The sequence below is a fragment of the Pogonomyrmex barbatus genome, unplaced genomic scaffold (assembly GCF_055798465.1).
Source record: "Pogonomyrmex barbatus isolate J1 unplaced genomic scaffold, ASM5579846v1 scaffold15, whole genome shotgun sequence".
NCBI lineage: Eukaryota > Metazoa > Arthropoda > Insecta > Hymenoptera > Formicidae > Pogonomyrmex > Pogonomyrmex barbatus.
Window position 1 is genome coordinate 2063643 of NW_028297111.1, and position 14752 is coordinate 2078394.

The 14752-nt window shown below is 34.5% G+C and overlaps 2 protein-coding genes across 12 annotated transcripts in view; one reads left to right on the forward strand and one right to left on the reverse strand.

Annotated features, from left to right (window-relative positions):
- LOC105425403 (lysosomal acid glucosylceramidase-like) overlaps nt 1-11300 on the reverse strand; it is a 45962-nt gene extending 34662 nt beyond the window's left edge. The window contains exon 1 of the mRNA XM_089073650.1: nt 11176-11300. The gene's annotated coding sequence lies outside the window, so the exon portion shown is untranslated. The remainder of the gene's footprint in view (nt 1-11175) is intronic.
- RhoGEF3 (Rho guanine nucleotide exchange factor 3) overlaps nt 1-14752 on the forward strand; it is a 161770-nt gene that overhangs the window by 58932 nt on the left and 88086 nt on the right. For 10 of the 11 annotated variants that reach the window (XM_089073608.1, XM_089073615.1, XM_089073614.1 and 7 more), the window contains 3 exons: nt 9441-9615; nt 9850-10114; nt 11300-11592. In XM_089073608.1, coding sequence (XP_088929734.1) covers nt 9479-9615; nt 9850-10114; nt 11300-11592 — 695 coding nt within the window. In that variant the 5' untranslated portion in view covers nt 9441-9478. The remainder of the gene's footprint in view (nt 1-9440; nt 9616-9849; nt 10115-11299; nt 11593-14752) is intronic. The other variant, XM_089073612.1, reaches the window with a different exon arrangement.

Genomic DNA, 14752 nt, shown 5'->3' on the forward strand with positions numbered 1-14752 from the left:
AAAGAAAAACAAGATACATTGCTATAAAATATTGCAAATCTAACAAATCTAAAATCCAATAATGTTTCAAACCTTTACTTGAAGGTCTGTACAAGGCCATGCCATCTTATTTACAAAGTTCGATCGACCATGGTGCTTCATTACACGAGATAAGAAATTTATTGTCCTTGAGCGTTTTCCGCAACAATTATTAACAACAAATTATTTTACGATAGGAAAATCGCCAAGTCTCTAATTAAGTTTAAAACTAGTCTTTTGAAACGTGCAAATTAAAATGGATTTCTTATTCACAGCTGCATTAATGCCTTCATATTTTATAGAGAATGAATACATTTCTTTGATAAAACATTTAATAAAAGTTGGCTACATTAAATAACATTTGTGTGTGTATGTGCATGTTTTAAAACAACATCGACAATGTTTAAAAGACAATAGAGAATGATAAATTAAACATTTTTTACATACAGAAATGTTGCATTCGAAAAAAATTAATACACAGTGCAACACGGAAAAAAAACCGTGGATTTCTATTTTAAAATTTTGCTGCGAATTGTAGATTTACAAAATTATCTTCACAAAAGAGCTAAAAGTAAATTTAATAAAGATAAATTTTTTTAATTCTTTGATTTTTACATGAAAATTGACATTTCAAAAATGAAAAAAAGCTTCAAAAAATAAATTAATCATTGAAATTTTTTTTTAATCGTGGCATTTCTACAGAACTAATTTTTACAAATTATGTGCAATGTACAAATTATACGCGATATATAATTGCGGTTGATGTCATTGCGAAAATACTTGACATTTTTCTTTCATGTCTGATGCATAGGATCGACATAAATGTTATATCTTCTTGATCTTACTCTTACATTCGTTCGCATTTCCGCAGGGAAATCACTTGCGAAAGTGACATAACCGGCTTTTATTTTGATTTGCTATCGTGCTCGAGTTCGCGAATAAGACAAGCCGCATCATACGATTAGCTAAAAAAAGGATTAGCTAAAATAATGATTAAAATTATCGTGACGTATCTCGTGCAAAAAAAAGATAAACAGTGTTTGCGGAAAGAATCACAGCTTGTAAAATAAGAATAATGACTGCAGGCGGAGGTTTAATCGATTGACTTAACTGATATTTTTTTTCACGTTTATTCTCGATAGTTACTCTGGCTCTAAAATATTATTAGTTATTTTAAAATTTATATATTATAATTAATTATTATATATATATATTGTAATATTAATCAAGTTGTTGTTGATATATTTAAAAAATATAAAAAGATTAAAGATTGGCAGCACAACAAGCAAAATGACAAAGTTTCAAAAGCTAAAAAACGATAATGAAAAGTAAATCGTGTTCGCGAATCAGTGATAAATCAGTATTGTAAGCCAACGTCTTTTGGCAAGCAGTTAAGTTGGTATCATACGCGGCCATGGCAGTTTCGAATTTCTACCATCAAAGGATACTGTCAGTTCTTGAAAAGCTTTTTGAAAGTTTTGAAAATCCGACGTAATTCGACGGTAGCCAAGCTTGAAGAGCTTTCGCGTGATCCACCGCCTTCTCACGAGAGTACGTCACTATCTCCTTCTCTGTCTTCCTCCCTTTCTTTTGCTCTCTCTCCTTCTCTCCGTAAGCGCAGATAGCTACATTCTGTTGACTTAACGTCGCCGCCATTGTATTTATCCACCTACATATACGAGAGCCGTCAGACAAATGTTCCCTGTGGTTGCATGTTGCGTGTTCTATAGCACACTTGTGAATTTTCATATAAACAATATCGTCGGAATGCACCTGAAAACTTCCATTTGTTGCACTATTTGTTGATGTTACAAAACATCAGCAAAATAAAAATATTATTGGAGAATATTTCAAAATACGTGCATAAATTCTGTAAAGCTTCCTTTTTCGTTTCATTTTTGTAAAAGAACAGAGGTGGAATATTGGAATCAAGAAAAAAAAAAAAAACGAGTTTATCGCAATCTCTGCGAAAATAAATTTCCTTCGTTTAATTCCGCGGAATTATGCCTGCAATTATCGTAATCCAAGTTTATCCAAGAATATGCATTCGCCATCTCAATAACGTTCTATCGATCTTCGCGAAATTACTTATGTTATTTGTTGCATACTGAATTCATTTGTTTCAACTGATCAAATTTATGGAGAAGAAACGACAGTTTTTATAACAACAATAAACTTTACCGTGTAATGGAAACAATTCAATATGTTTCCAAAGTAAACTAAATATTACAGAATGCTTTTAATACGTGTCACGATTATAGATTCGAACATGTATCAATTTCATCGTCATCTTGTTGATAAATGCACCATTATTTACACGGATCGTTTACATACACGATTTATAAATAAAATTCGGATGTTGTAAAATATTCTATTTGAAAAATATAACGATTAACTGAAAATCTGTTTTAGTTTCTCAGCCAAACGCAAATAAAATTCATTTTCTACGTAAAAATATAAATTGAAAAATATTATTTATACCATTTTTTAATAAAATAATCTAGTTATACAAATCTCTTTATTAAATTGGTTTTTTTTTATATTTATGTAAAACACAAGGAAAAAGTGATTTAAATGACCGCTTGTCATAACTATGACATCTATAAAAAAATTTATATCTTACTATAATTAAACAACTAATCCTGATTCATTGAATGTGGTTATTCGAATGTTTATTTTTAATTAACGTGCCCTGCTTTTGAAATGTTGATCTTCTTTGCAGAGTTTTAGTTATAGACTGAGATTCAAGGATATAGAGATTAGAGAGAAATCAGATAACATTGTCATCAAGTTGTATTAAAGTGACTTGCGAATATCGGACATTGTCGAATGTCCGAAACGAAAAGTTCGTTTCGGACATTCGACAAAAAACGAAAAGTAAAGTATTTTATGAAATTACACAAACTGCTGAATCATCTTCAACTTATTCTGACATTCCAACGCCTGCAGAGAGACATTCCAGTGAATCGTCTTGACTTTTATGTTACAGGCACGACATAAGATCTTATTCGATGAGTTTAATAACTTTAAAGTGATTTAGTTAAAAGGACTAACAAGAAAACTTAAAGTTTTGTTTTAATCATTTAAATTGAAAATGATCTTCTTAAATTAATCTGTTTGCAAAATATTTTTTTTGTAAAACTCTTAAATTTTTATTAGTATTGAGTTTTACTATTTTTTTGTTATTATCACTAACTTTTACTATTAATAATTTTTATTAACGATAGATAATATTAATTTAATTAAAGTATTACGTTAATATAGATACAATTTTTTATCAGGCGTTTAGTTTATCTTGGCGGTTTTCTTTATTTTTTTTTAAAAAAGCAAGCATAACATAACACACACTTGATCAGCACGTTTTACTAATACTATTAGAGATATTGCGCATGTATCTTGAATATTTTCTGTCCATTTTATTGTATTTATTCTTACAATAAACTGTTTTTATATAATTTCGTTTAACATAATAATTAATTAATTGGAAATATAATAAAAATTTTTAATTATATGAATATCCTATAAAATATTAAATTATGTTGTAAGAACTGTAAAAGTTATATTGTTAGAAATGTGAAATAAATTAATCAAACATTATACAATAAACTTTTTTTTATTCGATTATGAGTAAAATCAATAAATTGTTATGTTTTTTAAAATGTTATTTTATCGATTTAAATTGATTTTGCTACTTGTGTCATGAAGTTATCGTGTATCAAGTTTCGAACAGATACAACCATAATATTAAAATTTACACATTTTTTATTATTAATTTTTTGCCAGTTAATATATTTGAAAAATTATTTCTGTTGAGATCAGGTCTGAATAGAAATCTAGCTTTGGGCAAAATTTATAACAAACAAGAGATATTATATTTGCACGTTGTGTTATGCACACACACGTGCCATATATATGTATATATATATATATATATATATATATATATATATATATATATATACATATTATGTGTATATTGAAATATATAATAGAATTATTTAGATATATACATAAATATTTTCATAATAATTATGTATATTTTAATAATAATTATGAGGCTGTTATTACTTGATTCATTAGCCTTCACAATATTCATTTTCAAGTCATTTCCAAATATCATTGTTGACAACTGAATTTTAATTGAACAACACAGAAAGGACAGTTTTATTGAATATATATAAATCTGAAAAATAATTTTGTTGGGTCATCGAAATAATTATATGAGATGTTCCAATTAATTGTTAGAATATGAAAAGATTTTGCAATATTATCATCATATTTAAATTGTTTTATATAATAATTTGGATAGTATAAATAATATATAAATATAAATAATAAAATTTATTATTTTATTTTGCCTGTATCTGGTCAAATTTTTAGATCTTATAGCAAAATTGTTTTTTTCCATGAAGACAAATTGCATTTATATACAACGTAATTAAAAAAAATCGAAAAAGTACGCTGAAGTAATTATGATTATGATTATAATTATGATTATCACAATTTTTAATTTGAATAATATATTCTTTTTCTTTGTAATTTATTTAATAATCGATAATCCCAATACATTCACTTTAGGCTCATAAATCTTCCCGTTTATTCCTTCAGTATTATTTCTTGTTCACGCTCTCTCGCACAAGTTGTCAGTGAAACATGGAACATATGTCTGACAAATCTGAACGCGTATTATCGGAATACGTGATCCTATCTGCTACTAGGGACAAAGGCTAAACGATAAAACTCCAGATACAGAATGCTGTCTGTGTTAAATCGAGTAACATTGTCTCCTCTAGCTTGTCTACTATGTATTAATCTCTTCCTCCGCGCGATTTCCGACTTTTTATCGAAAGTCCTGCGCGAGCTAGGAGTATTCGAAATGGAATGTTTTCGTTTTATTAGAATCTGGATAAAGCCGGAAATTGCCGAAATTGTCGAATAACCAACCCGCAAATGTTAGATAAATTTGCAAATTCAGACCTTCATTAAAATTCATTAAATTAAATGAATATATGTATTTGAAAATTAAATGAAAAGTGATTAGTTTATTATATCAATAGGGATTAGTTTAAGAAGATTTTCTCTTAAATTACGATGATTTATAAATATGATATACATATTTATCAAGAGAATGCTTTTAAGAGTTTTCAGTTGAACAATTTGTAAATAAAAAGGACAAAATAAGAGCGTTTGGATTAATATATTTTAACATTTTCATTTTTTTAATTATAAATTTTGCATTTTTATTTCATGCAAACAAAACAGAAAGAATTAGAAGAATTGAAAAAAATACAATCCTTCAAAATTTAATAAAAACTATATATTCTAATTGATAAATGATAAACTGATCAATCAGTAAGTAAAAGAAAATATTAATATACCGTATAAATATACGAAAATGATTAAACTATATTTACAAATCAAATCATGTTCTTATTCCCTTTAATAGAGCGGCGTAACTATACATAACATAAGGAAGTATTTATGAAAGGATAAGAACAAGGGAATATTTGAAGATGTATATAAATCATAAAATATTAGTATCGCGGAAAAGATTAAGGCTCGAAACATTCGTGTTGTCAGGAAGAGTACGAGCTCGAAGTGGAAATATCGTGTTCCTCCAGCGAGATTTGCCCCCACATTTTTCTTCTTTTCTCTTCTGCGAGGTACGCAGCCATAAATTCCGATTGGAGAACTCGCGGTGCATTTCGTGGTTCTCGTTTTTTAAGAGGGCCACAACGGGCTCGCCTCCCCCCCCCTCTGCTCGTAAATCCCAATCAGAATTCGCAATTTATGGAGCGGGTTACGTGCGCAGCACGTCTCGCAACGCGTTGTCCAAATGCACGCAAATCCGATCATCCCCCGATCGCGCGATTTGGCCTTCGATTTTCGAGGACGTCGCTTTCGCGCTTTCCTGCGCGCTGCGCCCTTTTCCCCCCACCCCTTGCGATAACTCGAAACGAACTCGATACTTTTATGGGCTACAAATTGCATTCCGAATCAGCGCGATTGCCCGAATGAAATCCCGCAAAATGGAACTAACGGCACGCCATCTGATCTTTGAGAATAATGCTCTCGAAGATTCTCTTCTCTGTAGGCGTAGTACGCGTGAGTGTGTGTGTGTGTGTGTGTGTGTGTGTGTGTGTGTGTGTGCGCGCGCGCGCGCGCGCGCGCGCATTGCTTCGAAATTATAAAGAAAAGTATCTCATTTGGCATGGCTCCGAATAAATCAAGCGGAAGCAAAAAAAAAACAGTGGCTCCTTTCCGGAGATCACGTTCGGTCGATCTAAAAACGTTATACACGCGGTCAGATCTGCACGATCGCGACCGATCGACTTTTAAAATCCTTGATTTCGAGTCGTGTCCCGGAAGCATTTTACGACGCGACGAAGCCCGAAAGCAGGAAAAATCGTTGTTGAATTTCAGTAAATGGAGCAGTCACCGGCGCGCCTGCGAGAGAAATTTTTCGCGGAAGACGGAAAACGGAGATTTTTATGGAGCCTGAGACCGAACTGAAATACAGATTACGCATCAACGTGTCCGATTGTTGCGAATGCGAGCCTGTGTGACTCTTAATAGAATCGGAAAACGATTTGTAATGGAGAAAGTAAAATCGTCGCTTAAGGCGCGTCCAGCGTCAAATGTCGACGAACTCGAGATTCGCGCGGGAAGAAAAAAAATCGCAGTCGGTCGCAGACACGCCCGGTCGAACGCTGTGCCGAAGATTGACGAAGCTCAAGATCGCAATTCAAGATCTTGGCAATTTCTGGCTTGTTTCCGGAGTGTCCTCAATTGAAAGGAAAATCTAGCGATCTTGGAACGTATCTTATACCATCATAATACGTCCACCGTATTATGCGTTTTGAGAAAAATCTGACGTCTCTAGTCTTGTTTCTTCAGCGCGTAATGGAGGAAATGTTGAACGATCCAATGATTGAGAACCAAAACACGGAGAACAAACATCCGAAATATTCGCCTCGTCGGTTAATTTCAGTTCGATATTCATACATTTTCCGGCATATTGTTGCCGAACTTTATTCGATAATCGATACTCCAATGCGTTCAGTTAGCGTCGACGTCAGGCGCGACATTATTCAAAAAAATACGAAAAGCGAAAACAGCATTTATTGTCCTATTTTCGACAATGATTATTTACTGCATTTATATGTCGACGAGGTTGTTACAAAAGAATTGCTGAGCGAAGATTATATTAAAAATAATCAAATTATCACGATTAATTGTCACACAATATTCCTGAAGAAGAAGAAATCCCGAAGGAATAAATTCATAAATTAAACTAAAATATTTTAGATGTAAGAAGCCAAAAGTCGAAGCGATTTTAATGACATTTTAATGGCATCTTAGAATTGCTTGCTTTTTTTTTAGACAGAAAGCTTCCGTTTTTTTTTTCACTGTTGGATAAAACGTTTTTTGACGAAAATATTGAATAAATATATAAAATATATATCTTGATACTATTTAAAGAATGGAATAAAAACGGTTGAAAACGTTCTGTTTGGAGAAGGAAGCTATCATTTCTCCAGAGAAATATGAATTTATGACATTTTACATGCACGATAAGAGATCGCTAGGTTTTTCGAGAAGAAAGAACATTTTTAAAGGTGAAACCGACGGGCAGACGGTTGATTCTGCGATGGAGGACTAACAACATTTTTCCTCTCTCTCTCTCTCTCTCTCTCTCTCTCTCTCTCTCTCTCTCTCTCTCATATTTATCTTCTTTCCTCGCGTCAAAGATAAAAGAGAGAAGACGAATAGGAAAGTGGCAAGCAGTATGTTCTCGTGGTAAATTTTTCTTCTGATCTCAGCCGATCCTTGCGGAAAGCATGATAAAAAGCTTTTCCTCTTTTGCAAAGCTTACGTTGTAAGCAAGACGTACTTCATTAAACTATTGTGAACATTATTCTAAAAATTTTGGCCCTAATATTTGGCAAACGCATTGCATTTTTTCTACGTTGATAAGAATGTTACAACAAGATGCGTTAACTTTTTCTTGCCCTCTTGCTAATTTGTTAGCTCTATTACAATATTAAATTCTTTATTCTATTCTGAGAAGTATTCTCTTCTCCAAATTTCTGTCAATATATTTATATTTATATCATATTTATAAATCTGGAAATCTCTTGCTGAAAATCAATTCGCTACATTTATATAATATTTTTATTTAATATATGTTATAATTGTACATAGAGGAAAGTTGCCGAATATATACACTTAGGCTATTTTTTATTATATTTTCCATTTGATTCTAATTTATTGCTCGATATTTCAGATATCATTGCAATCTTTCAATAAGAAATTAATTATTTATCAATAAGAAATTAATTTTTTACAAGTCCTTTTGTAAATATGCTGCAAAAGTACAATTTAAACAACTGTGACCGTGATCTCTGTATATTTTATGTAAATCATATTTTTCCTCTTCTTTGAAAAATATAAAATTTTTAAATGAAAATAACTAATAATAATATAAAATTAAATTAATAAAAGGAATCGATAACCAATACTTATATTTTATTAATAATTTATTCAATTAAATATTTAATAATTAATAAATAACAATAAAGAAAAAATAAAAAAAGTTGAGATAAAATTGGATATATCAGTTATTAGTTTTACTATTTTCAATTATCAGTAATTATCATTTTTTAATGATATAGGAAACTGATGTATGTGTATATATGCATGTAATACAATTGAAAAAATTTGATACATTTTATAAAAATATCGATTTAATTTATAATAACAATTACAAATATGTATAAAATGTGTGTGTGTGTGTGTGTGTGTGTGTGTGTGTGTGTGTGTGTATGTGTGTGTACAAAACGAATTATTCTCCAGAATAAATTTTTTTTTATGAAAATATAAAAATGTTCAATAAAATTACATGATATGTTGATAATATTATTATCAACATACAAATTGATAGAAAATTTACACCAATTATATCTGATTTTCTAAAAGCATGTACAAAATATGATATAATCTATTAAACTTCGTATTACTTATTCTTCATTTGTTTCATATTTTTATTACTAAATATTTTTCATTGAGTAATAATATAAAATATTGATGAGATACGATTTAAGTGATCGATACGCACATTCAGCAATTCAATAATTCTTTATAGAATATAAAGAAGCATACCAAATATTCTAAATAATGAATCTCTAATCTACTTCCTATATCCTTCTAAATCTTATAAAGGCTTTATATTCTAAATAATTTTAAATGATATCAGTCACAATGTGATATCAATCTCTCAAGGGATTAGTCCGTTACATACTAGTAGCGAATGTGTTACAGCAATAAGAATAAAGTAATTGTGCGAAAAATATCTCGCATTATATGAAAATATTAAAATAAGTGTGTTAAATGAATTTTCTTCGTTTCTTGGACGATTTTAGGATGCAGGAGCGACACGATTCCAGGTGCACAGGATAGAATGAATCGCCGGGAGGACCCGCTGTTACGGCAGCATCGTAGCCGTTTGCTGCAATTGGCCGAGGCGACAAACATCAAGCCTGGCCGTGGCAGCGGGAAAAGACGCGGACAAAGACAGTCACATGGCTTTGGACCCAGGTCGGTAAAAAATTCACAAACTTGTATATCAAAGATTCATTATAAAATATGAATAAAAGTAGATTTAAAATTTCTTTAAATAATTAAATAATTTAATCCGAAGGCTCATCTTATTAAGATGTGTATCATTTGAAAAATTTTCTGAATAAATTGTTACGTGTCCTTCAAGTACAGCATTTCACCGTCATTGACGGCTATAATTAATTGACAAAATTACGCATTGAATCATTGCAGTAACGGCGGACCCAGCCGCGTGACGCTTCAGGATATCGTCAGAAGTGATCCTGGATACACGCCGAACATCGAACACTTAGTGTTTCCGGAGCGCAAGAGCAGCAATCCGAATTTGGCGGGCGTCGTCGATGGCTCGCCGCCAAATAAATCCAAGTCAAATGCGACGAGTTCGGGAAGATCCAGACTCGCCGAGGTTTTCGCCCGGCATTACGCAAGAGGGTCCTCGCAAGACTCGTCCGTTACGTCCAGGAAAAATCACGTGAATGTAACACAATCTCTACAATCTCTAAAATCTAATCGATTTTTAATTTTGTTGTTTCATCGGTCCGACACATCGTTTCTATATTTATCATTACTTAATCGCGTCGCAACTCGGACGATCGAGGTACCTTTGGTTTTCTTTTTTTTTTTTTCTTTTTGTCCAACATTTATACGCTTTGCGAAACCATTCGTCGTGTCTGGGATGTGTTCGCAAACGTGTTTTCTATCGTATTCCAATATATTGTAAATAAATTGACCCGCGGATATTCTAAAATCGGACTGCGCATCACATGGGGTGTGTTGGGTTGCGTGGAGTAATAAAAGTCAATAAAACACGGACACGCACGTTCGAGTCACTGCGACGGAGGAGGAGATCGCCCGTACGGACGAGTTCTCCTCTTGGGCAGGACGGGAATAAAAATACTTTCTTCGACACACCGGTGGAGAGTTGCGCCAACTCGCCGGTCGCCTTCGTACGTGCTTCGACCGTATTTGGAAGTAGAGACAGCCGCGCCACAGCTTCTCATGCTCTTGTGGCTCTTACGGCCACGCGAGTTTAGTCCGTGATCGACGTAAACGATAATGGCGCCCTAGCACCGGCCCCTTTGGCAATTGACACAATTTCATAACGATCATGGCTCAGCCAGTCCGTTAACGAGTCGTGGTTAATAAGGGAAATCAACAATAATCGAGAGGGAAACTTTATTACCACGCCGTGACGTAATATACGGAGCTTCGGAGATGTCTGATTTTAGAGATTCTTTCTTTTTCAAGGAAGGAACACTTGGAAAATTGAGAACAAAGCGTTGTATATAAAATACAGGGATGTTAATTGCTACAGCGAGTTTTTGCGTACTATCATATCATTTAAATCTTTTCTGATAATTAATCCTAGGGATACACACTGATAATAAGTCTCTCGGATATCAGAAGGGTGAACGAATGTTTCTTTTTTAGGAAAATAATCGGATATCGCAAATTATGATTGAGAGGATGAAAATTTAATACCGCTTAGTTAAATCGCAAGATGCAAAACAAATCCTAAAAACAAATTGAAACTTTTACCGGTTTTCTCTCAGAGACGTGTGCGCGCGTGCGTGTGTGTGTGCGTGGTCCTCGGATTCAATCCCGTCCCATGGATTTTCTCTTCTGCGTGCCCACGAAAGATGGCCTTGGATTTCGGTTACAGAGCACGTCGTTGGATAGTGGGAACGCGATAGGTCATCAGCCCGTCGGGCCCACGGTGGTGACGCGGAATGCCGGGCGCCGCTGGCTCTCGCAGAATTCACAGTCCTCGAGACAGCACTCGACCGAGGATGGGGTACGTGGGGGCAACGTGGGCGTCGGAGGGCCCGTGTCGACCTCGTCCTCGAGTCAGGCCCCCGGCCAGGCCGCACCTCCCGCTCTGCCGCCGCGCAGAGTCAGTCCGGCCGCGGATACAAGCGAGATCACCAATGCGGGTCCTATCTCGCGTATCGACAGGTAACTCCGCGCGTTCTGTCGCTTTTCTAAATTTTAAATTTACCGCCAGAGCGGAGGGCGGTCCCAAATATTTATATTATCGCAACCGATGGATACACCACGCGAGACACTTTCAACGAGAGAGAGAGAGTTTTTTTTGAAATAGCAAAGACGACAAATAGGAAGCTTTAGGAGGAGGGTCGATTGTGCGAATTTTGAGAAAATTTTTCGAATGCGTGGTTACCGCCGTACGTGGAGAATTGTACGTGTCCGGTGAAACCTGGTGAGTGTTCCTGACCCGCGTCGCTGAAGAAGACGTTCGGCACGGAACCTCGCGAAGTTAGCGTGCCTGCCGTATTGGAAGCAGCGACAAAACATTCGCATGTGTTTGTATGCTTGTCCTTTTCGTCTAGATCTCCATCTAGATGCCGCTGATGTTTACACACGATCTAAGTTTCGTGAAGCCCAACGGACCATCGCGAGGACCACTCTCGTGCTGCTTCTTCGTCCACTGAACTCGGATACTCGCCGTCGTCAAGCGTGACCTGCTTACACGAAGGAATGTAAAATTCATCGAATCCGGTCGAATATCGAAGACTGATTGCCTATCCATTAATCTGCGAGAGAACAATTAATTCTTCGGAGAAATCTTGCTACGATAAAAATGCTAAGAATTGCGCGATATAAAGGGAATTTATTTTTTTTTCATACGAGACATCTCTGTCGTTATTACTTGCAAGTAAATTTAGCAAAGTAGTGAGTTGATTTTAACGGATGAAAAATACGGACAGATAAAAGAATGATGAAATATGATGAAATAAGAAATGTTCTGCAGAAACAATTATATTGAACGTGAACGTGCGCAGCAGTGGATTTAAAGAGAAGGTGGTAACTTCATTTCGCCATCTTCTTGTTTGGACCGCTTTATAGATCGCTTTATTTGAACGGCGGTTCTATTTAAGGCATCACACTAGCAAAGGAAGATAACGACTCTACGTGTCATGTCGGTTAAGAGGTAAATATGATTAATCGGGGACAGATATTCCAGTCCCATTCGATTCGTTCCGTTCAGCTCCATATGCGGAGCGATATCGACGAAAGGTTATTCGCAGCGGGCATCCGAAATACTCGCTTTGTCACCTAGTTTCACCTCCGTTCTTGTCTTTAGCTCGAATTAATTAATAGTTCCATAAATCACGCTGGACGTCGTCCAGTTGCTCATATGAATGCTCAACAAAACCTGTATTTTCATTACTGACAATACTTTTCGAGTCTAAGCCCTTCTAAAATCACGCGTTTTCACGATGACCTCCTCGATTAAAAGGTGCTCATAAGCTATGCTTTCGCGCGAACTAATTTCGCATTTACCCGGTGGATCAAAATTGCGTCTAATACGATGATCGTCAGCGGGTTGACGACGTCGAGATGTGACTCGAAAGCCCTCCGGAGAATTTCATTTTCGCAAAAGTCTTTCTCATCTTCTCTGACTTCTTTGATCGCGCGCTAATCACGACAGGCGGCAAAGACGATTGAATCTCCGTTGAGGCAACTATGAACTTCGTCCCGACCATGTGACGAAAATATCGATCATACCTTTCGGTTCACCCGCTTATACTTTATTTTAATCTGTTTCACAGAAAAAAATTCATACAATAATAGTTCGACACTCGCGCGACGTACGCGCGTATTTCTTATTCATTTTTAAGACGCAACTTTTCCAATATTCCTTAGAGAAATTTCGTCATGTCGCACATTACGGGATGTAACATCTTTATTGAGTGATCTGTGTGAATTTTCATTTTCGAAAGGCGAACAGAGAACGGGAGGATCTGAAATGAGAAATACGAAGATAAGAGGTATAGCCGAGGATACATTTGTCCGCGAAGAGATTTGCATCTACTCTTGAGAAAGACTATCTATCTGGATATTTGACTTTCATACGTCTACTACACATTGTTAAGCGGCACACAGGTGCAATCCGAACATCTTTACTAACTCTTCGCCCATTTCCCATTCTCAATCTCTCTCTCTCTCTCTCTCTCTCTCTCTCTCTCTCTCTCTCTCTCTCTCTCTCTCTCTCTCTCTCTCTCTTCCTATCGCTTCTTTATGCACAATCATCGTATATAAATATTCATCATAGAATAGTTGATATATATATATGTATATAAAATCGAATAGCAGAAAGAACTAACAAAAATGCCAGATGAGGAAGAAGTGGATGTGGGAACGTATACAAGCAAAAAACGTGCGCATCTATCTCACTTAAAGACGTCGGCGGAAGCGAGAGGCTTCCGACTGTCGCGTAAAATCCCCGGAGATGCTAAAGTGCACCGCGAGTCGATTTCCTTTTGCGACGAAGCAAAAGCGGAATTCTGGGTTCGGTGATAGCAAATCAAAAAAGTATGAAAACAGGGGCGTGAGTTTATGCACCTCTGCGAAAGAAGACACTTTTATATAACTTTAATCCGATCGATCTCAAGGGGAATAAAGTACGGAATCGTCGAGGAGAAAGTGCAGTTTTACCAAATTTATTAAATACATTAAAATAAAGTCAATTAAATAAATTACACGACACGCAACTACTTGTAACGCATGAAAAAAAAAAAAAAAAAAAACTGCGAGTCTTTTTCTTTTTAATTGAATGAAGATCTAGAAAATCAAATTAGTATGACTCCTTTAAATATAATCATTATATTATGTACAGCACGTCCTATTTTAATCCATAGGAATATTTGTCTCATTATTTTATATATAAAAGGTACCATTAACGTACCATTAACAAAAAATTAATAATCTAGGAGATATTTTATATTATATGTTAGAGTATAAAGTATCTTGTGAACTTTGACTTTTTGATATTTATACCTTAATACTTTTACATCCAGAATTATTAGAGGAATAATATTACGTAATAAAAAATATATGATTTCATTTTAAAAAATGGCGACCATAAAAATCTCGACAATGGTGCCATTTGCGAATGAATCATAATCACGTAGCTTTCTTCACTTCCTACACTTTTATCTAAAACATTTTTGTTTTAAATTTAAGGATTCTAAAATATTCCAGTGAATTGATTGAAAAAGAGATACCTTGTATATGTACATAAATATACATAAATACACAACAGTTATAATATTACATAATAAAAAATATATGATTCCATTTAAAAAAATAACGA